Below are 22,316 nucleotides of genomic sequence, written 5' to 3' on the forward strand. Positions count from 1 at the left end.
GCAACGTTTATCAATGGCCGATCGATCGTGTCAGTTTCGAAAGAAAATGTTTCCTGGTTCCTTAACGTGAATTCGTCTTTTGGATCGGATGTGATTTTATTTCAAAGTCGAAATGGCTTCACCACCGCAAAACCTCACGGCCGTCCATGAAAACAAAAAATAAAAACGAGCAAAAGGGGCGAAATATAATAATAATCGTGCCTGCTGCCAAGAAAATGGGAGACCAGAGCACACACGTTGCAGTCACGAAGAAGGTCGGAACGAGGTCAACCCGCGGCTTTTATTCATCCTGTTGTTTTGGCAGCCGAAAAAAACCTTTTTTTTTCTTCTTCTTCAGAATCGAAGGGCTTTTTCTTCTTGTTTTCGTAAGTATTACATTTTTGTTTTGGCCGCCATTTTTGTTGTTGTGAGAGAAAATCCTCGTGTGCATCTCTCTCGTGTGTTCCATATAGACAAGAATAGCACGCGGGATCTGTGTGTGTACATAATAAGGTCTGCGTGAGTCGTGTGTGTGTGTGTGTGTCCACTTTGGTAATGGGTTTAAACCCCAGGCAGAAACACACGAAAGAAGCAAACAACTATGGTGTAAATGTATGAATGAAAATGATGATGATGATATGGAAGAAAAACCAAAAGTATTTCCGGAGCTGCCGGGGCTCATCTCGTATGTATTCGTTTTTTAAATTTGAAATTGTTTTTCCTTGAAATACTATGTGCAACTCCATGAAAGTTTAAGGCAAACTCTCTGGGTGTTTTGGTGAATTATCTTTTCATCTCGCAGGATGGAAGGGAAATCGCTTTAATTTGAAGATTCTTCTATCCCCTAGTAGGACTTGGTTTTTTTAAAATTGCTTTCTTTATGCTATTATGGCGGCCAGTTCCGTAGGTACGGCACAGCACACCTAATAAATTTCCTCTGCCTAATGTCATAAACCATGCTCCTTTCTTTCTATACTCCTGTCTGGTTTTTATTCCGACTGTGTGCAACCAGAGGCAAAACCTTTTGATGATGATGACGGTGAAGTGGCGTCTTCCGACGCCATATAATACTATTGTGACTTGACTCTGCTGCCGTTGGATGCCTGTGGATTGAGAAAGTCAACTGCATGGAGAAGAAAGAAGAAGAATAGGAGAACAACAACAACAGACGTCTGGACTGGCTAAATGGCAACGAGAAGGGAGTAGGAGGAGCTGGAGCGGAAGTGGCGGTGCCCTCGCTCATTTTTCTGGCGCAATTAGCCGTTGAAATTACTCCGCGAGCCAAGGATATACACGTATATATATACTCGCTGGGCACAGCAGCAAACAAACCCTGGCTCTTAACCACCACCCCCTAAAGGCATACTAGTTGAAGAAGAAACGGCCAACTGTATATAACACAATAACTTGTTTCTTTCTCCCCAATTTCAAGTGTCCAAGGTCCAGCAGTTCCAAAGTTTCTTCAGGTAAAAAAAAAAAGAAACAAAAGGTGTTAATGATGACTTTACCTTTGCTCGACTCACATAACCAACAAGGAGCCGGGCTGCTCCTGTGTGTGCAGCATATGTTTTTTGGTAGCTGGGGCTAATTACTTTTACAAGACACTTTGTGCTTGGCCGTTTTTCTTCGAGATGGCCGCCCTCTTAAAGATATGGCGAGGCTTAAGATAGGGAAACAGGTGACCGCAACAGCGGCGTCCGGCGTCGGTGCAGGAGTCACCTTGATTCTCTCATTTCACAATTCCTCCTTCCCCCCATAGAGATCACGTCCTGTCCATAGCTTATTTTTATCTTCTTTTTGGTTGTTGTTGTTTAAAAAATAACCGGCCGTGTAACTATCGGTTGACTTTCTAATGACTCTTAAAAGGAACCCTGGCTACTACTACTACCTTCTTTGCTATAGTTATAATGAAGGCCCATCACGCCATCAACTTACAGGTTCGAACGGCGACAATGGCGAAAGGTTTTTTTTACTTTTCTGACCACCTCAGTTAAAATCTAATTATTTTCAAGTTTGTTGGAAGATTTTGAATCACGAATAAATTGTTTTTATTTTTTCTTTCTTTCTTGTTGCAGAGATGGAAGAGAAAAGGAGGCGGAGTCGTCGAGAAGAAAGTCCTGGGATTTTTTTTTTGAAGAGAAGAAGAAGGAGGATGCGATCATCAGGTGAACGACTTGGAACTTCCGCCCGCAGTAACGTCCGCGGGATAAGTAGCCTAGCAGGAGCAACAACAACAGCAGCAAGTAAAAATAAAAGAAAAAAAAGAGCCAAGGGAAGAGAATAATCATAAAAAGACACACACGTTCCCTTTAGGTACATCATGGAGTTGACCTTTCGGTCACGCCGGTATATCTGCTATAGTACCGGAGGTCACACACACATAGTATATAGTTGTACCGACTATACCACGGCCGCAACCACACCGGTGCGCCATCATCAAGGGTAGAAACAACGAAGAGGAGCCTGCGCTACGGCATTAGCGTGTACTTCCAGCTGGTTTCCTCTCCGCGTTAGTCGAGAAAATTTTCAAACCACAGAGAAGAAGCGCCTTCGTTCGCCACACAGCCTGAGATTTCCCATCGAGTGTGTCCGGATGGAACCCGCCGCCCTTACAGTGGGCTCCCAAGGCTGGATAAAAATAAGGAGCCAAGGCTTCGCTCTATGGTACACAGCACCGGGTCATTTGGCTCGTCGGGGGTCACACGGGATCCACAGTCAACTTGCATTCGGACCCAACAAGGAGCTATGGGGGTAACTATAGAAAACATCTTCTATTCTTATTCAGCCCCTGTCCTACTTTGGATTCTCCTTTCATTCAATCAAAAAAGAAAGTGAAATTTCGGGTGGGAGAAGAATGGCCATAGGAAAGAATGATATGTACAAGAGACATGCAATGTTTGTGTGTGCAACATAGGAGCAGGTCAGGTTCATTCAACTGGGGGTAAGATAGGAGTTGTGTGTGTGTGTGTTAGGGTAATTATTTATGCCATATACTATATATGTAGACATTCCCATAGCGCCTTTGGGCGATCGCAGTGTATGGCTCCATCATTAACTCTGTTTCTCTTATTCTCCTCCCATTTTCTTTTTGAAATTGAACAAAAAAAAAATGAAATAGTAGGAGTTCCTCTATTTGTTCGGTTCTTTTCTTTATCATCTATATATCTACACATGTAGATGTATGTATAGTACTGTGTATATCCTCGTTATCGTGGATCGTGACCTCTTTGACCCGCGGGAAAAAGATTTCCATTCATGAAAAAACCCCACCGGAATCGGCAACTCTTTTTTCTATTTTCTTTAAAAAAAATTAGGAACGAAAAAACGGTTACGTGATCGATATTGTATATCTCTTCCTTGACAGACACTTTCTTTTTTAAAAAAATTGGTGGGTTATTTGAACGACCAATTTTCGGATGCGATTCTGCTATTTTCACAAAAGTTGACCGCAACTGATGGATCTCATCGTGATCGTCGTGTAATTTCAAGGTCTTTCCATCACACACATGTGTGGGGGTGGGTGAGATTTAAAGAAATAATTTTATTTATTTTTATTTGTCGGAAAAAAAAGTTTGGGACTAAAAATTTGTACGAAAAATGCCTGGCGGGTTGATGTAATGGGTGCTTACATGGATATCTACCTGGCGGGCATTTTCATTATGAAGCCGAAGGGGGTACACTACAGTACTACTGGCACTAGCTGCTGCCTGGTGGAAGTTGTTGGTGGTGGAAGGAAAGGAAAAAGAGAATTTCCCATGGTATGTATAACGAGTCACGACCGAGGTTCACTCTATAAGAGATTGGGAGGACACACTAGAGGGCGCTCGGCTCCCTCCCCCCCTCTTTCCAGAAAGAAAATGAGGGCGGCCAGTGGTTACAACATCCTTCCATTTTTTCTCTTTTTTTATGATATTCTTTCTCATGACTCTTGTTGTTGTCCTGTGTAGGTGAGCAAATCCACTCGAGGCGGCAACAACTTCCGGCCAATGTTGTCGTATCAGAAATGAAATCATTCCGCCGGACTTAAACCAAACTCCTTTAGGATCAGAAAAAAAGGTTTCCACATAAATCCTACAGAACAAAAAAAAAAGGTAAAAAACCTCCTACGCTTTTCTTCGGAACAACATTGTGTAGTTTAGATCGAATGGGGGAGGGGCAAGTCGAGAAATGAGTTCATTAAAAAGACTTTGGGTGGGTGAAATCTCTTTTGTTGTTGTTGCGCCAAGATAGTCGGCGGGCGGCTGTTTGCGTGTGGGAATCATCATCTTGTGTATTAAACTAACATGCCTCCCTTTAACCATCTGGGTTTTTGTCGGATATACCCATTGACAACACAGCGGCGCCGATCTACCAATATAACCCGTCCGGGGGTTAAAAAAAAACCCCAAAAAATGTCGGTCATAATTTCTTGTCATCCCTTTTAAACTTGAAAAAAAAAATAGGGGGGATTAAATGTTGAAAACATTGCAGTTGGCCGACTGATGATTGGAAGAGTGCCGGGGGAAAACAACAAACGCTGGAATAGAGAGAGAGAACGGGTTGCGCTGGAGTAAAAGCAGCTGCGTTCCGTCAATCGACCGAACCCAGAGAGCTTTTAAATCATTTTCTTTTCTTTTTTTTTCTTAAGTTGTTGTTGTTTTTCCACCCGTAAAAACTCGTGCGCTTCTTTCTCCCGCGAGACGACGCTCGGGTCAAAGTTCATCCGCCGCAAAAATAAAAAAAAAAGAAGAACGCAGGTTTCCTTCTCCCGTTGGCTCGCGCTCTGCCACCGTCTTCAAGGGGCGAGTAATCAAACGGTTTAGAAAGAAAGAAAGAAAAAATTTCCCATTTTTCAAGCGGCGGAACAGATGGATACATAAATGCGCGACACTGTATGGAGAGAGAGAGGGGGGCTGTACTCTATTACACCGTCAACAAAAAGCTTTTTTGGCGGATGATGATGAGGGGTGGATGGGGGGAGATACGCCGGGCTCGTGCTCTCTGATAAAAAGTCGAAACGGACTCTCGGATTACATCACAGTCTCTTCTAAAGCTCTCTCTCCCCGTGTGCGCCGACCTTTGATTCCCCTCGAGATCTAATAACCCAGCACAGATCCGCGCACTGTGTAGTTGTCCGGATTTTTTCTTCTATCATATTTTCTATGGTGTGGTTGTACGATATTTTGTGGTCTAAATAAAAAAATGGGATTTTATCTTTCCTTCTTTCCCCATAGATTTTTCCAGGAGGGGGTGTGGTTTTAGGTTTCTGCCTGGAACCAACGGCCACCCCTCTATTTGCGGGGACGTCTGTCTCTGCTCAATGTCAATTTTTATGACATGAACATGACGAGCTCTCCCGGCTTATGTGTGTGTGTGTGTATTAGTACACATATGGGCCGGTCGACTTATATTATGGGTATAGAAGAAGATTTATTTATTTTGAATATCATCTCCCCGCGTATTTTTTATTTATTTATTTGCAGACGTGAAAGAAAAGAAGAAAAAATAGAAAGAAGAAGAAGAAAAGACAAGAAAAAGGTCAGTCGGGTCAATGGAGCCGAAACGCAGCGTGCGCGCCTGGCCCAACCGGGCCAACTACCTTTTAAACTGGCGAGTTCAAAAGTTCGCGCGCGCTACTCGACTACTTAAGACTCTCCATCGAGCACACAGGATCCATCCAGCCCAGTCTATCCACAGGGTGCCCTCTCCACTATACCAGTATAGATAATATACTGTCACTTTTGGTTTGCTCCTGTTGTTCTTTTTTCTAAATTCTTGTTACTCTTTTTTATCTATTCACTCGCACAATCCAAAAATAGGATCGATATGTGATTTGTTCTATTTATTTCTCTTTTTTTTAAATATTCGACAGGAAAAGGAGTGGATGGAAGAAGAAATTGGATTTGCGGATGAGAGGAAATGATTTGGAGAAATTTTTGTGTCGGTGGGGGTAGTAGATTGGAGGGCAAGAAAGGAACGGATGTCGATGACGTCGATGGAGAAAAAAGAAGATGGAGAGGTGTTGGCCCTGTCGATCGACGTCGAAAGAAGAAGAAAAAAAGAGACTCGGCGCCAGTGGGAGGGATGGGAGGAGCCACATCGCTAACGACGTCCAATGGGGGCCGAGCCAGAGATCAAAGGGGGATGGCCGGAGGGCGCCCGGGGGGCCGCGGCCTCTGGCACGGCGCGCACCAATAGACACACACTGTGCCACACAGAGCCAAAGCCACCACCAGCCCAGCACACACACACACAAGTCCCTTTTATTTCTCTTTTTTCTTATTTTATTTTTGAAAGAGCCCGCGCGCGCGTTGCCATAACGACAGCCCCAAAAGGCCACCACCTCCTTGTCCCCACCCTCTTTTTCGCTGGCTCTCTCTCTCTCTCTCCTGTGTGTGTGTGTGTCTGGCTAAAGGATGGCTGCGCTATGAACCCGAGAGACGGTATCACGGGGCCAGTTGAACGCTGCCGGCCGAACGGCCTCAACGTGTGCCCTCTGCCGCTCCGATACTCCTGACCTTTGAACCATCACACCACTTCATACAGAGACATACACACGACCGTATAGCTTTTGCTTCTTTGGACTTGACGATCAACTCTCCTCCAAATCGATCGAATTCCTTTTTTTAAAAACAAAAGGAAAATTTTCAATCCGTGAAGAAAACAAACGATTGGTTACCCTCGCCAGCTACCGGTTAATGTCATTTTTGCTCGAGTCTATTTCGCGTGCCGGAGGAATTACGTCATTTGGAATAACTTGACAAATCATTCAGGTCAGTTTGGTTATTTTTTAAAAATTAAAAATTTATACGATTTATTTGGAAAATTAATTGAAAAAATATTTGGAATTTGTCACAGGTGAAATCGTGATGGATTTGTGTGACCCAGTGTCGATGAATTAAAAGTGGAACGACATCAAAGTGTAGTTTTTGATTAATCCCGGATCCTAGTTTGCAGTTGGTGTTGTAACATCCAAAGTGTTTCGAATCGGAATCTAAAGAATTGCGTATTTTTTCTTTTAGTGCCGAGTGGTTTTTTTCTGTGCGTCATCAGTGAAAAAATCAAAACAACAACAGCGATAAAAAAATTCAAAAAATAAAAACTCTTCGAAACTCATCGAATCAGAAAAGAAGGAAAACCGAAAAACCAACCTAAAAAAAAAGTATCGGCCTCATCATAGCGTCGTTTCCGCTCTCACTGTCGGGTCCGGCCATGTCGCTGATGGGGACCATGCCATCCGGCGTGCTGCTGGGCGGCGGAGGAGTGGTCGGCCACGGTCCCGGCGGATGGAGGGACGTCGGTTTGACGTCGGTCGACGATCCTATCGGCCCAGTGGTGGGATCGGCGTCCCTGGGCGGACTGGGCGGACTGGCCATGACTCCCCACCACCAGCAGCAGCAACAGCAGCAGCAACTCCAACAGCAACAACAGCAGCAGCAACATCACCAGCCCCCGCCGCAGATCTCGACGCCAGGATCGCAGGCCTCTTCCGGCGCCTCCTCGTCGGCATCCAACAACGGCAAAGACGCCCCCAACGTCGAGTGCGTCGTCTGCGGCGACAAGTCATCCGGAAAGCACTACGGACAATTCACTTGCGAAGGTAAAAACATCAAATCAAATTCTTTTTTCTTTTTTCCTCGTTCGACATCGGGACAGATTTGTTTTGTTGCAGGACCACACAAAGGGGCCGATTGAGGTTCTCTTTTGTTTCACCGATTTGACGGTTGATGATTGCTCAATTAAGGAGGTCGGTTAGAAAAGGAAGAAGAAAGGTATAGGGAAGGGGGGGGGGAAGGCTAACGTGATGGAGGGTCGTCGTCCTCCTCCTTTAACGCGGATGTATCGATGATGATGAAAAGAAAAACAACAAACCATTTTACGACTTGATGGTTGGGAAACTCTTTTTTCTTCGTTGATTGACTCGGCGGTGGGGCTCTCTCTCTGCTCGATCCCGCCTCCCATTCTATTTTTCTCTTTTCCTTTTACGACTCTGCACACAGATACAGACACACTGTGTGTGTGTGTGTGTATCGTTGCGTATTAGTTGTTTAGATATACCTGACGGCGGATTTCGGGCTTTCCATACGGTCATTCCACACTCTAACGACCTTACATAATTGATTATCGCCAGTCACACACAGACATGAAGGAAGGGAAAAGTTCTTTTAGGGTTTTTTTTTATTTTTTCGAGGGGTTTTCATTGATGATTTAACCGCAAACTATTATACAACAGTTGTATAATGTAATGAATAATATGTTTAGACCTTTGTTTTTTTGTTTTTATTTTATTCCGGGGGTGAAGGAGATTGTGTTGTTGGAATGATGAGGATTGGTGAAGGCTTGTTCATTCCTTTTAGGGTGGGAGAGAGAGAAAGAGAGGTTTTTCTTTTTATGGACTCAATGAGGCCCACAACAGTAGCACAGGTTGATTTATTTACGACACGTAAGTAGAGAGTTGAGTGTCGTAAAGTTGGAAGTCGTCGTTGGGGGACTTCTTGTTTGATGACATCCATCTCAGTCCTGCCATTTTTGATTGTAGTCGGAAGTCTATATAGACTTTCTATGTCTCTCCTACAGTTAGGGGCTCCCTCCTTTCAATCAAATGATGGAACGATAGGGAGATGATGACACGGGGGGGCTGTATAAGTCTCTGGGAGGAAATGTTGCCTAGGAGAGCCTTGAGGGAGATCCTCACGCCACAATAAAAATAAATAAAAGCCGACTGGGCGATTGTCGTGCCCAATCAATCGATGAGTCGTTATTTCGCCTTGGAAGTTTAAACGACCCAGTTGTTGTAAGTCATTTTGTGTAATGTGAAACATTTTCTTATTTTTTCTCTCTCCTGTATAGGGTGTAAAAGTTTCTTCAAGAGGAGCGTACGTCGGAACTTGAGCTACTCGTGCCGGGGCAACCGCAACTGCCCGGTGGACCAGCACCATCGCAACCAGTGCCAGTACTGCCGGCTGAAGAAGTGCCTCAAGATGGGCATGAGGCGAGAAGGTGGGTCCCCATTCACCATCGCTCCATCCACCATCCACAGCATCATGCACTCTTTCCACCCTTACCACCATTACCAATCTCCTCCACCACCAGTGTGGAACCCTCTTTCTGCTACTTCTACTACTTCTACCACTTCGGCCAGTGCTTCTACCGCTTCTACCACTTCTGCATCACGGCCGGCGTTTTTAGCGGTCGGCCACGGTGGGTCATGGCTCCTCCTCTGACACTCTCGACTTGTCCACTCTCAGATTCTCTCTTCATATTCCTTCTTTAATTTTATCTCGGAAAAAACAACATAACACATTCGCTAACCCTGGCCCAGTTATGACGAGGGGTTACAACCGATAAACTTTTCTGCTTTTGCTTTTGCTCGTGTCAAATGATTCTTGGGTGCTGCCCTTAATTTTTCTCTTTTTTTAAAACAAGTTTGTGTGCACTGGACATTTCCCACCTTCTGTCAGGGGGTCTTTCCCTCCTCGGTCCAGGAATCTTTTTTCCAGGGTTCATCCCCCCCCCCTGTTGAGATTTATACACGAGTTTTTTTTCTTTTTCTCCCCTTGCGGTTTCAACTGACACCCTCCTCTTCTCGCGCCCTCTTCTCATTTCTTCTTCTTCTTTTTTTAGGGGTTTTGGTTTCTTCAGTTACAAACGTGGTCGACCGTCAGAATCTCTCTGTGATGCTCTAACATTTAGCCCCACCATCTCCTTATCCCTTACAAGTCGAGTCATTTGTCAAAGGCACTCCCCCCCCTCCTATTCTCTTTCTCTCTCTCAGATATACATTACAGAAAACTGGAACTTTTTTTATTTAAAAAAAAACTATTGTGAGATTTGCTCATTAACTTTTCCTCCCTCCAAACCGACAGTCAGTTAAATCAATCTGGCAGACGAGGTATCCGTGTGTGTTAATTGAGTTTTCCCACCGTAAACTTTAGTCTCGGAAACTGGAACACACACACACACATTGGATCATCATCTTCTTCGTTAATAATTAGACGAATAATACCTGCGACTTGACTCTTGGTAAAAACTGGTGAGACACACACACGGACTTGTCTGCCGAGTTGTTGCGGGACTTTCATACGGCCCTAATTCTGTGATTAGAGCGTCGTTAACAACTGGTTAATCACTCGTAAACACAGAGAAAACCTTTTTCTCCCTTCTTCTTGAGGTTTTCTGTTTTCCCGTAGCGGCCAGTTGCTTTTTTAGATAGATGCAGTCCCTCTCTCTGTGTGTGTGTGAGAGTCTGCGTGTGTAATAACAGGGCGAGCACACTAATGCTATAGTATGTAATATTCCTCCTCCTCTACAGTCGCCCATCTTAAATTAGTTATTTAAAAAAAGAAACACAGACACTGCGACTGGACTCAAATTGCTTTTTTTCTTTTCTTTCTCGTTTGGAAATTGAAAGTTTTTTTCGAGGAAATTTTTTCTTTCTCGACCAGATTGCTTTTCATCTCAACAAATTCTGACGACCACACTCCCCCACGAAAGAATAAAAATATAAAAAAACAAAAAAACTGTTTAATAAATAAAACAAGGAACCCCCTTTGATTTTTTGGTTGGACAAGATACGAGGGAAGAAGTGGGGGATATCCAGAAAAAGAAAAGGAATGTGCCTGTTTTAATTTTTGGGTTTTCCATCGAACTTACAGGCCCAACTATTTTGCCTTTCTGGGGGTTTTCGGTTTTGCTCTTGTGTGCGCAATGGGGTTTTTTCTTTTATTTTGCGCTGAGGGTCCGAGAGTCTCTTCCCGTTGGGAAACCCGAAAGCTCCTACAAGTCCGAGGAAATATAAGGGGTCCGTGTAGAGAGAGAGAGAGCTCCTCTCGGTCGGAGGTCGTGGGAACGGCGACCTTCGACTTGAAAAGAACTAGGCCTACATATATACAAGAGAGAGACTGAGAGAGAGAGAAGTAGTACTCCATCTTCTTGTTTCCTTTTAAAAGAAAGAAAAATGTTGTTCACATTATATTCCACACCAGAGATATGAATGTCCAACACCTCCCCCCCTCGACCGAACTTGTATAGGCCTCAAAGATACAGAGTATCGATGTGTGGTGTGTTATGTGTAGAGATATTTTTCCAACCCCTTTTTTTCTTTACTTTAAAAATTTTTATCTTTTTTTTCTCCAACAAGTGGCAAGATGGCTAGCGGCTTTTTCGTGTACGTACATGTGTTTGCGACGAGTTACACAGACGAGCCCCCTTTTCTCCATCTCCTTTCCATGTGATTATCATCTACACAAGTTACACAAATCTTTGCTGGGTTTTTCTCGCTGATTGAACTGGACCCCAACTATCCAATGGACATTTCTTCCGAAAGAGTTTTTATTTGGTTAGGGCGTGTCGTCTAATGTGTATAAATCCGGCGAGATTAAGTTTTTTTTTCCTAAACTTTTTCGGCTCTATCCTGTCGAATGTAACGCACAAAAGAATGGGGAATTTATTGAATTTATTGTTCTTTGCGGGAGGTTTCGAGACGACTTTTTCTCTTCATCACGATCACCAAAGAAAAAAGGAAAATCATATTTTGTATTTTATTTATTCTTCAAAAAGGGTTTTTTTCTTTCTTTAAACAGTTGAAGGAGCTCCTCCTCCTCGTCCTCGAGACTAAATAACAATAGCTTTTTTTCGTAGACTGGGCAAAAGTAACACACAGAGTGAGATGGAAGAAGGTGGAAAATCGAAAAGAAGAATGGAGAAAGAAAAGATACGACACACAGAGATGAATAGGCCATTATGTATCAAGCAAAAGGCTAACGAGTTCGTTTTCTAGACTTTTTTATACCATCAACTCTATCCCCTCCCAATTGGCGCCCACACCACCTTGTAATCGACACACACACAATCAGGCACATTTCCTCTTTATTCTTGTTCGTTTATTTTTGGGGTTTGATTGTCCGTGGCCGATCCCCCCCGGAAAATAATTTTCCCTTTTTTTTTTTTTTTTTTAACCAAAACAAAACAAAATAAAAGTGAAGTAGAAATTCGAGCAGACCAGACCTTCCAGAACACCATCAGATAGCCACCACCACCACTTGAAAAGGAAAAAGGCAGTCGACTGAAGAAACACAAGTTTCACAAAAAAGAAAAATGTGTTGGTGGTGTGGTGGTAGTATTTAAAATATCCATAATCTGTTTCGGGTTGTTATCTTTTGCGAACGCGTCAACACGAAGAAACGAAAATCGCCGTCGGGCCTCCCAACAACAACAACATTTTTTCTATTTTTTTTGCGTGACAAGATCTTGTTTGTTTTTGTTTTGTTTGGAGAAAAATAATTTTCTTTTTTAAATAATTTGGATGCCGGAAATGTTTTTATTTCTTCTCAAAGATGAGAAAGAAGAAAATGGGGTTAAAAGGAAGTTCAAAAGTTGCGCCATCGACGCAGAAAGAAAGGAGAAAGAGAGAAACGGGATGATAATGGGTCCGACAGTCAGAAAAGTGAATAATCATATTATGCATGGGCACGGAATGAAACAAAACAGTCGGGCGGTTGCCGTTGCCGTTGCCTTTTTACTTTTTGTAAAAAAATGTTCACGGACGCCGCCGTTATTAACTCCCGACCGCGGTCATTCCTTATCTCTTATCTTTCGCACGTTGAGCACAAACATTTTTCTCTCTCTCTCTCTGCTTTTCGATGCGCGATGACCATGGAAATTCACGCGCGAAAAAGCTGGTCATTCGAATTACGTATTATTATTTTCCCAGTTATTTCTTGTACTGTATCAGACACATTAGCCTCCCACCGAGTCCCCCCCCCCCCCCAACACAGTCGGTGGGCGGCGACACCCTTTTTCACGGCCTAATGGACAGTTCACTCGACACACCCCAACCATTTTTCACTTTCACTTTTATTTTTGGGTAATTTTTCCCCCCTCCATTCGTGAAACTGACGTGATTTCAAGATTCCTCCTCTTCCTCACCCCTTAAATCATCATTCCCAAATCAATCATCACCCCCTCCTCACTCTTGATAAAAATTTCAATCAATTCTCCAATAAAATGAAGAGAAAAATGTGTGACAAATTTCTAATCTTTATTTTACCTTGTTGTGTTGTTTTTAATATTCCAGCTGTCCAGCGGGGTCGAGTTCCGCCTTCGCAACATCCGGGATTCCCTGGTCAGTTGTCGCTGACGAACGGGATCGGCGGCGGCGGTGGTGGCGGCAACATGGGCCTGGGCGGCGGCGTTGGCGTGGGCGGCCTGGGCGTGGGCAACGACGGCGGCCTCAACGGCTCGCACGGCTACCTGTCGAGTTACATTTCGCTGTTGCTGAGGGCCGAGCCGTACCCGACGTCGCGCTACGGCCAGTGCATGCAGCCGAGCAACAACATCATGGGCATCGACAACATTTGCGAGCTGGCCGCCCGGCTCCTCTTCTCGGCCGTCGAGTGGGCCCGCAACATCCCCTTCTTCCCCGATCTCCAGGTGACGGACCAGGTGGCGCTGCTGCGCCTCGTCTGGAGCGAACTGTTCGTGTTGAACGCGTCGCAGTGTTCCATGCCGTTGCACGTGGCCCCGCTCCTGGCCGCCGCCGGACTCCACGCCAGTCCCATGGCCGCCGACCGCGTCGTCGCCTTCATGGATCACATCCGCATCTTCCAGGAGCAAGTGGAGAAACTCAAAGCCCTCCACGTCGACTCGGCCGAATATTCTTGTCTCAAAGCCATCGTCCTATTCACCACAGGTAAGCGGGCGACATTTTTTCCAGGCGGACCTTAACTTGAGTGTTGATCGAATCGCCACTACAAAACGACGAAAATGACAGTTTGATCTCTCGTCCAGGGGACCTATGATCCATTTGCCCTTTTTCTATTATTTTGTCCCAGTCCCTGGGCATAGAGAGGCGACCATTTTTACGGTACGTCGCCGTTTGAAAATGTCCAATCCAGGAGCATCGGTAATCGATACTCCAGAGGATGGATTCCACTTCTTCTTGTGTATTTCGGCGTGCCGAGGGGAAGGTTAAACCGACGGCCAGTGCCCAGGGAGAATCGAATTCAATATTGAATGCCTTCATTACCGATTCCCGTTTGTTTGTTTGCTTGTTTTTGTGTCGGGGAATTGAACGACATCGACGACAGTCACTGTGCACGCACTGCCCGTTTGAAACATTCATCCGCCCGAGATTTCCTTGTTGGTGAAATCGAGCGACTTTTCCCCCCTCTCAATTGGGACATCCTGCACACCGGCAGCATCAAACATGCACACACTTGCCTCTTTCATAATTGATCGAGATCAACGTGAATTGATAAGGAGGGCTGGCGCTCACCAAGTCCAGGGGGGCAGTACCCAACAAACAATAGTCTAGTGATCACATGGGAAATTCAGGTGGAATAGAAAAAATTGACCGATGGGTTTTTTTGTTTCCCCCTCGTATACCGCCATTCCCCCTTGTCCAGGTAAAATGTTGTGCAAGTATGCGCTTGCCCCTAATCCATCAAATAATGGCGCGCGAAATTTCAAAAAAAAGAAGGCGTCCCGTCGTGTTTTGTGGAATGCCCAGATTTTGTTTTGGGTGGGAGGTGCCGGTCCGTCGTCAAGAAATTTAAAAACAAAAAATTTAATGAAATGAATTTGTTTGGTGATCTTGGCATCTTTTCGTCTGTTTTGCTGTCGTCCGCATTATTGTCAAGCCAAGATTCCCGAAGGAGAAAAACGGGATGATTTTATTTATATCTGCGTGTACATTTACACGAGATATTAGAGGAGCCTGCGGGGGGGTATAACCAGAAGGACGCCGTCGAGTCTGGAGTCGATAAGCGACGGATTGGATTTCTTATTTTCTCTCTTTCCCGTTTGATTTTTCTTCTTCTTCTTCTCTGGGTGTTTGGTGCGCGCCTTGCTTATCGGTGTGGAACACGTGCGGGATTAGTGGCTCCTTGTAACAAATCTCGTCTGCACCATCCCAGCAGCAGCAGCGACTCTCACAAAGTCTCTTTTCTTCTTCCTTTTCTTTTGAGCTCAGCCAACGTTACCCACACACTGAAAAGGTCACCGGTTGAGGTCGCCTTTCTGTCTTATCTGCTTCTTCTTTCTTTTTTGACTCTCCTTAACGTTTCGATTGGCGTGGCCCACCCCATCAATGAGGCAAATGTGATTTTATTTTTCGGGGGGAAAAAAAAAGTTGAAGAGTTTATCGTGAAAAGTCATCTTTTTTCCTTTTTATTTGTTGTTGTTGTTGTTGTTGTTGTTGTTGGCGTGGTGGGCGAGGTCAACTGAAAAGAGGGACGACTTTTGATTAGTCGAAACCGCGCCCCGTTTGAGATTCCCGCGATGGAGAGTAAAAGAAAACGAACGATTTTGCGGTTTTTTTTATTTCTGTCTGTTTTCGGGTGTTTGTTGTTTTTCCGAGTCCCCCCCCCCCCCCCCCCCCCCCACCACCACCACCACATCTCTGATTTCTTTTTTCTTTCTTTCCCTTTGGTGAAAAAGAACTGGAAAGAGGAGGAAGAAGAGGATAAGGACAACAAAAGGGCGCGGAAACTGAACGTACAAGCGCGACAGATGCGTGGCATTGGCTCGTAATCAATGTGCGAGTAGAGGGGGGGAATGATATGAAAGAGAAAAGAAACTTTGTTGGCCAGCCGATGAGAAACATCTATAGGCCTCTATGTAATATAATGGAGGAGAAATAGGATCGTACAACATTGTATGCGCTCGGCCCAGGCAGCTGATGAAGATGATGGATCTAATAACTGAACTGATTTTCTGTATTTTTATTTGGTTCCATTTGCAGACGCTTGCGGATTGTCGGACGTGGGACACATCGAGAGCCTGCAGGAGAAATCGCAGTGCGCCCTGGAAGAGTACTGCCGGACACAGTACGCCAACCAACCGGTCCGTTTTGGCAAACTGCTCCTGAGGCTGCCTTCTTTACGTACCGTCTCGTCGCAAGTCATCGAGCAACTCTTCTTCGTCCGGCTGGTCGGCAAAACGCCCATCGAGACACTCATCCGCGACATGCTCCTATCCGGTTCCAGTTTCAATTGGCCCTACATGCCGTCGATGTGAATATTTTAAAAAGTAAAAATTTTCAATTTTTCTTCTTCTTTGTGTGTGTGGAGTGTTTGGGGGAGTTGGGAGCTGCGCAAATGTTTTTGTTGTTGCCTCCTCCCCCCGCCACCACGAAAGACACTTTCCCCCCTTATAATAATAATAATAATAATATCTACGACATTCGATATTTAGTTGTATAGTGTTATATATATATTATTATATCCCTCAGCCCACCGAAATCTCATCGTTTGTGCTACTTGAATATGACACACACTCATACAAATAGTCCTCTATTATGTTTTTGCGGGTGGGGACTAATACTACTTATATTACGTATATTATATATAAAGTAGTGAAATGGAGATCTTATTTCCGATAAAAGACACACACACATCCGGTCATGATCTGCAAAAACATATTTTCGGTTTGATAAAATAAGAAATTATTGATAATTACAACATAGGCTGCTATTTAGCCCCACCACCACTTTGAAATCTTTTTAACATTTCTTCAATTTTCTCTTGGCTCTCTTGAATTTTTCTTTTTTCAAAAATATATATTGAAATGAATAATTAATTATACTATTATATCGGATTCATTTGGTATACAAATATTATATGAAGTGGGACACGCAGGAAACAAAACAATATTCATATTGTATTCACTCACGTCTGATATTTTTCCCTCGTCTCGGTTTTCACTAGAAGATACAAAAAACAAGAAAAATCATTACAAAAAAACAATAATAAATTCAATTTCGTGTTGTTGTTGTTGTTGTATACGTGTATGTGTGTGAACAGCGTCAAGCCAAAGTTGTGTACAGTTCCTTTTATCAAATTTTTTTTGTGGTAAAATCTCCCCCCAAACCAAATTAAAAATGAAAAAAAAAAAAAAAAATTCGACAGCTCTCTCTCTTAAATCATAATTATTGATGTGTGGTTTGTTTAACTGTTTACTTCTTGATTGATTTGTCACCCCCCCTCCCGAGATTTCATCAGTGGTTCCCTCTTATCTTTTTTGTTTGTTTGTTTCATTACAGAATTTCATGTGTGGATGTTATTTCTCAGTGTACAGTGTAATACATTGACGATTTGATCCCTCCCAAACCTACCAGAGTTTTACCTTTTTTTATTTTTTAAAAATTGAATATTGAGAATGAAGTTTAAAAAATCAAACACCAAAAAGGACCGCCGTGATACTTTGAGTTGAAGGAGGGAAAAGATATTAAATGAAGTCGGTGTAATTCCAGGAGATCAAAGGTCCCTGGAAAGTGGGTGGGAAACTTTTTTCCTGAGACGGACGAAAATTCGGTCAACGATTATTGCGGATTCTTTTTTCTCTCGATACGTCGTTTGTCCTCTTCCTGGATTTGGCCGTTTCGGTTTCCCATTTCTTTCTTTTCCCCTGGAAAATTTCTGAAAGAAAAACAGTAAGGGGAGGGGGGTCAAAGCAGAGGGCGGGGCCGAGAGGCCAAGCGCCGGTAGCCCGTTGTAGCGTAACTGGCCGCCGACACGCACGGACACTCCCGATCTTTCCTCTCGGCCTCTACAATGACGACCCCGGCGTCTAGGAAAAAAGAAAAAAAAAGGAAAAATCCCGTTGGCGCACGCGTCTTACAGGGGGATACCCGTGACCGTTCACCCGCATCTCTCTTATTCAACCCTATAACCTCCCCCTTTTCTTTTTCTCCCGAAACATTTTTCCCCTTTTTTGTTTGGGGGGATGAATTGAACGGCTTCCGTTGACGACACCCCGCCAAAAGCCAATAAGGCAAAAGTCGTCGGCGGCGGCGGAAATCTCGGCTTGCGTGATCCAGGGGCTTCTGTCGTGTAACGGACGCTCGAAGGGGTCGGTCCGCAGCCGACGGGGGGAAACCGTTCCAGTGTGAAATGTCTCCATTTTCTTTTTCTTTTTTTCAATTCCCCGGCCGCATTTTTTCATCGCACAGGACGGACCGACTGACTTGAGTGTCAGTCTTCTCTGACTCTTCCCCTACACCTTTTTCCGCTTAAATTCAGAAGAGAGAGGGGGGAAGCCCTTAGTTGTTATTATGACATACCTTTTTGACGGTGTGCACAGGTGACTGGCCGAGCCAAATAGGGTTAAACAGACGCTAATTTTCACGAACCCCCTTCGTTTTTTTTTTTTCGTTTTTTCTCTCATATCTCGGCGTCACGCTGGGGGCAACAAACGAATCCAATTACCATTGACAACGTCCGTTTCTTTCTTTGTTTCAAGTTCAAGCTGCTTGTACTGGACGACATTTTCTCTTTTTCTCTCTCTCTCCATAAACAGATATGTCAATTAGTCAAAGCACCGAAAATCTTTTTGTTTGTTGAAGGGTGCAAAGGAAAGATAAGGAATTAAAGGGATACACACTTTTGGGTCTCCTAAACAGCCACACGAGAGTTAAAATTGTGCGTGGGAAATGGGAATAACATTTTGGGAAAAAGTTTCTAATAGGAAATTCGGATTAAAATAAGGTCTGGTGGTCAGAGAGATTTTGTTACTGTCCGTTTTGTTGCTGTTGCAATTTCTCCTGCAACTTGTCCTCCAGGAACTGAAATATACTGGACATGCTGCAGTAAGAGGTCATCTCGTGCTGCGTGTGACCTGCGCGTTCCAGAAAAAGAAAAAGAGAAAAAGATTAGAAAATGACAAACATTTTTTGGCGAATAAAAATTCGATCAAAGGAATGGGGACACAGTCACCTGCCGACACGCGATCGATATCGTTGGCTGGTCTTCCGACTGGCGTGTCCAACGGTAGGCCGGATGATACCCAATTGCGCCCAATCTAATTATTTAATGTTGGTGTTTTTTAAAACAAAATTTTGGGCCTTTGAAATGCAAATGCAATCACGACGAAATGATAAATCTCAGCGGAAGAGGAATGAATGAAGGAAGGAAGCAAGGAAGCAAAACCAGTGTGGAATCCGTGCAGTAAAGATTTTCCCACGAGTTTTTGATCCGGGTTCCGCTTTGGCGCTCTCATCACCGGTGTCCCAGTATTTCCTTCCTTTTTCCCTTTTTCCTTCCGCTCTGCCAACGGACGAACCCCCCCATCCCTTTACACCTCCTCCTCTTGTCAATGTTGAAAAAACCTGGGAATCAAAACCGCGCGCAAAATTCTTTTTTTCAAAAAATAAACCAAAAAAAAAAAGTAGTCTTTTCCCAGTTCCGGTTGTTGTACAACAACAATTTCAATGGCTTCGATGACATTTCTTTTTCTTTTTTTATTTTAAATCAAAAATATTTCTCTGGTTAGGAGTAAGGGAGAATAAAACGGGGTTGGGTTTCGTGTTTCGCCAGATGATAACGCAAAGTTCAACAATGAAACCATCCAGCAACTACAACAACAACAACCGAAAAGGATATTTTAGAAAATGAACAAGGACTTTAGGAAGACACCGACGCTAAACCGGCGTGTTATTTCTTCTTCTTCATTTCTTTCCCCCCAGAAAAAGGAATATCGAGATAATTTACGACGGCTATTCACAGCCCGGGCCACAACGGAACGTCCCGCATCATACTACAATACGACACACAAAGATATGTCGGAAAAAAAAAAGGAGGGGAAATGAAGAAAAAGACGTCATATAGCGAGATGTTGCGCACGCCCCGAAGGCTTTCTTCTTCTTCTTCTTCCAGCTATTTATAAGCGGTTATATCCAAGGCACAAAAGACTGTACGATTTTTTTTTTATGGCCGATGCATTCCAGGTAGACAGAAGAAAAGAAGAAGAAGAAGAAGAAAAAACACGCTATATATTAATAATGATTTAAACGCGAGCCGCCCAAATGACAAGTCTCTCCTTTTTTCTTCTTTTTCGATCAGAGGCAATGGCGGCATTGAGTCTCCACTCTCTCTCAGGTCTACATGCCATTTGAGTGGCACACTACTAGTACTATATTATGTAGTTACATGTGCGCATTATTAACGACGGGTCGTATATAAATTGTCATAATGAATTACAGGAAATTCCCACGCTTTTATTGTTTTACAACCCACCCCGCATTTTGGTGGTTCACGGTCTCACTCGGTTAAAAAAATCACGTCACCAGACGTGAATGAATGGAAAATGAGGGGGGGGGGGGGGGGGATTTTTCATTAAAAATAAAAAACGAGATGAAGAATGCGGAGGACTAAAAGGGGTAGGGGGAGATCAAATGCTGCCCGGATCGCCGTGTGCCGGTCAGTTTGGGCCGGAAGCGGAAATACGGAGACACAACAGAAAGTCGCTACGCTATACAAATCAGTACGTACGAGTTAAGTGCGACATGCACAGCTAACCCCTTTGACCTGGAGCACTAGCGCAACACACAGTGGCTTGACTTGCCCAACCGCTCTTAGTTAGTCCTTAAAAAACATTCACAATCTCCATTCTCTCCCTCTCAGTCTCTTTGGAACATGAAATGAAAAGGGGGGGGGGGGGGGGGGAGAAAAAAATATGATAAATTGTGGAGGCCCCGTTTCTTTTTTATTTTATTTTTGAATTCTTTTCTCTGCGGGAGCGGCTGATTGTTGCGGACTAGTGAATAGGTAATGACTTCCCCCCTGAGACCCAATGTAACATGTTCATGTTTGTCCTACCTGACAAAGGAATTGCTGTAGGCCGGCCGCGATCGTCTCATGGTGGACCATGCTGTGGACGGAATCCGTCATCGCCAGGGCAAACACGCTATCTTGAAATTTCTTCTCCACTTGACTTGCCTGTAAGGATTACATTATTATTATTGTTTTATTCTTGAAAAATTCGATATGAGCTGACGTCGGCGACATCTAGCGGAATAAACGCATTCGCTTACCAAATCCAATGTGCACACACCGCCATAGCTGTGGGCAATGAATGCGATATGTTTGGCCGGACTTCCGTCAATCACCTGTTTCCACACTATTGGTACACAAAAAAATACAAATAAAAATGACGACAATCTATGATGACGCAATTTCCCTTACCTGATAGCAAATGATTCACTGGATTTTCACTACCCTGTCAATATAGTAGAGTTCTAGTGTTATTTGATAGGCCTACTGATGCTTAAATATGAATCAAATTGTTTACCTGGATTAATTTCTTCTTTCTGTCAATAATCCTATGATTGTCATTTGTATTTGTAACTATAACGGCGTAACCTTTCTGCCTGGCCATTTCAATGAAAGGTAATTGTGTTCCTGTATCCAGGCTGTCATTGATTATCAACCTTATTTGAGGAAAATAGATTATTACTCAATAAACTAAGTATTTTTTCAAATGATTAAGTGACTTTAAATTTACCTACCTACGAGCCCACTGCCCAGCTCTAACAACACCACTACCATGTACTAAAACAATCAGTTTATCATTGGTGTCAACATCATCACTAACAAAGATGAAAGACTCAATTTCATTAGATGTTTCATTGCAACCTTTTTTTTTTAAGAATTTTTTTTTAAGCTTCCCACTAGTCTCAAGCAATTCATAAATGTGTTGGTTAATAATCTGCAAATGAAGATTAAAATCATTGCCATATGGTCTTAATTTCATAGATGAAATTTGTTTGGTTGTTATATACTTCTCCTAATGCTTCATAGCGTCGTTGGTTGTAATCATTATTGTCTCTATCCACTTCAAACTCAAAGGGACAATCTCCTGCAGCTTTTGTGACTTGGTCAATAATTCGCAACTGTCCCTCTGTTAAAGGTTCAAGAATACAGGTGTCAGACAAATAATAAAATTGTCACAAATAGAAAATGAATACTAACTATCATTGAATACATAACCAAACTCGGTCAATGTTTTTGGAAATGAATCAGCATCCATAGCTGGCCCAAATGGAGAAGAAATAAATAGTTGTAGAAACCTTCATTAAAAAATAAAGTAGCTGAACTCAACACACTTTAAAAATAAAGTAAACAGAAAGAATACGATAGGATGTGTTTGCACATCTCGTCCAGGGCACCTACGAGGTATGAAATATTTCGAATGATCGACGATTACGTAAGTGTTTACTTGATTTTGTGCGGGAAACGTTGATATTGTATCTGTCATTAAGTGAATCTGTCATGAGTAATGCAGCTGCGACATTGCGTTTTTTTAAATTGAATCCCGACTTCCAGACCTCACATGCATAGCTTATCGCCATCATATGATTTGTAACTCTGAAAGGTATTCCTGGGTTTTTCTCGGTTGTGACCGGTTTGACAAGGTATTTGTCTATTATTTACACACTCAATCTCTCTTATCGTATCTTATTAAGAATCTTGACGCGCGTGAAAACAACACACAGATTCAATAAGCAGTTTTAATAATTTTCAATACTTTATTCAGATCACATTGTAATAATAATATCCCAGAAAAATCACATAAATTTTACT

At 43.3% G+C, this 22,316-nt stretch overlaps 3 protein-coding genes across 11 annotated transcripts in view; 2 read left to right on the forward strand and 1 right to left on the reverse strand.

Annotated features, from left to right (window-relative positions):
- The window catches only part of LOC124327110, a 271,197-nt gene that overhangs the window by 194,925 nt on the left and 53,956 nt on the right, over window positions 1-22,316 (forward strand). The window lies entirely within an intron of this gene.
- On the forward strand, window positions 17-16,857 carry LOC124327148 (nuclear receptor subfamily 2 group F member 1-A-like). Of its 2 annotated transcripts, XM_046786071.1 has the most exons (9): window positions 17-365; window positions 2,055-2,222; window positions 2,293-2,730; window positions 3,927-4,070; window positions 5,193-6,731; window positions 6,817-7,558; window positions 8,809-8,958; window positions 13,034-13,648; window positions 15,701-16,857. In XM_046786071.1, the coding sequence occupies exons 6-9, from the start codon at window positions 7,171-7,173 to the stop codon at window positions 15,973-15,975; spliced, it is 1,428 nt and encodes a 475-aa protein (XP_046642027.1). In that variant the 5' UTR covers window positions 17-365; window positions 2,055-2,222; window positions 2,293-2,730; window positions 3,927-4,070; window positions 5,193-6,731; window positions 6,817-7,170; the 3' UTR covers window positions 15,976-16,857. The 2 variants fall into 2 exon arrangements, with proteins under 2 accessions (XP_046642027.1, XP_046642026.1); XM_046786070.1 differs by having other exon boundaries at window positions 17-2,222.
- On the reverse strand, window positions 16,809-22,154 carry LOC124327192 (cotranscriptional regulator FAM172A homolog). 7 transcript variants are annotated; one of them, XR_006915962.1, is made up of 11 exons: window positions 21,906-22,154; window positions 21,705-21,802; window positions 21,515-21,633; window positions 21,242-21,441; window positions 21,025-21,163; window positions 20,919-20,952; window positions 20,768-20,853; window positions 20,553-20,672; window positions 18,672-18,756; window positions 18,020-18,573; window positions 16,809-17,952 (listed from the first exon to the last, which is right to left on the reverse strand). XR_006915962.1 is itself a non-coding variant. In XM_046786146.1 (10 exons), exons 1-10 carry the CDS (start codon window positions 21,988-21,990, stop codon window positions 18,467-18,469), a joined length of 1,035 nt encoding a protein of 344 aa, XP_046642102.1. In that variant the 5' UTR covers window positions 21,991-22,154; the 3' UTR covers window positions 16,809-18,466. The 7 variants fall into 7 exon arrangements, 5 of the variants coding, with proteins under 5 accessions (XP_046642102.1, XP_046642100.1, XP_046642101.1 ...); XR_006915963.1 differs by having other exon boundaries at window positions 16,809-17,958; XM_046786146.1 differs by having other exon boundaries at window positions 16,809-18,573; window positions 21,705-21,764.

The sequence above is a fragment of the Daphnia pulicaria genome, chromosome 2, assembly GCF_021234035.1.
Source record: "Daphnia pulicaria isolate SC F1-1A chromosome 2, SC_F0-13Bv2, whole genome shotgun sequence".
Lineage (NCBI taxonomy): Eukaryota > Metazoa > Arthropoda > Branchiopoda > Diplostraca > Daphniidae > Daphnia > Daphnia pulicaria.

Coding starts and splice junctions, on each gene's coding strand:
- LOC124327148 (XM_046786070.1), top strand. CDS start 7,171: ATGTCGCTGATGGGGACCATGCCATCCGGCGTGCTGCTGGGCGGCGGA. Junction 7,559..8,808: donor CGGACAATTCACTTGCGAAG/GTAAAAACATCA, acceptor TCTCCTGTATAG/GGTGTAAAAGTTTCTTCAAG. Junction 13,649..15,700: donor CATCGTCCTATTCACCACAG/GTAAGCGGGCGA, acceptor TTCCATTTGCAG/ACGCTTGCGGATTGTCGGAC.
- LOC124327192 (XM_046786144.1), bottom strand. CDS start 22,087: ATGATGGCGATAAGCTATGCATGTGAGGTCTGGAAGTCGGGATTCAAT. Junction 20,673..20,767: donor GTGTGTGCACATTGGATTTG/GTAAGCGAATGC, acceptor TAATCCTTACAG/GCAAGTCAAGTGGAGAAGAA. Junction 18,574..18,671: donor TATCGATCGCGTGTCGGCAG/GTGACTGTGTCC, acceptor TGGAACGCGCAG/GTCACACGCAGCACGAGATG.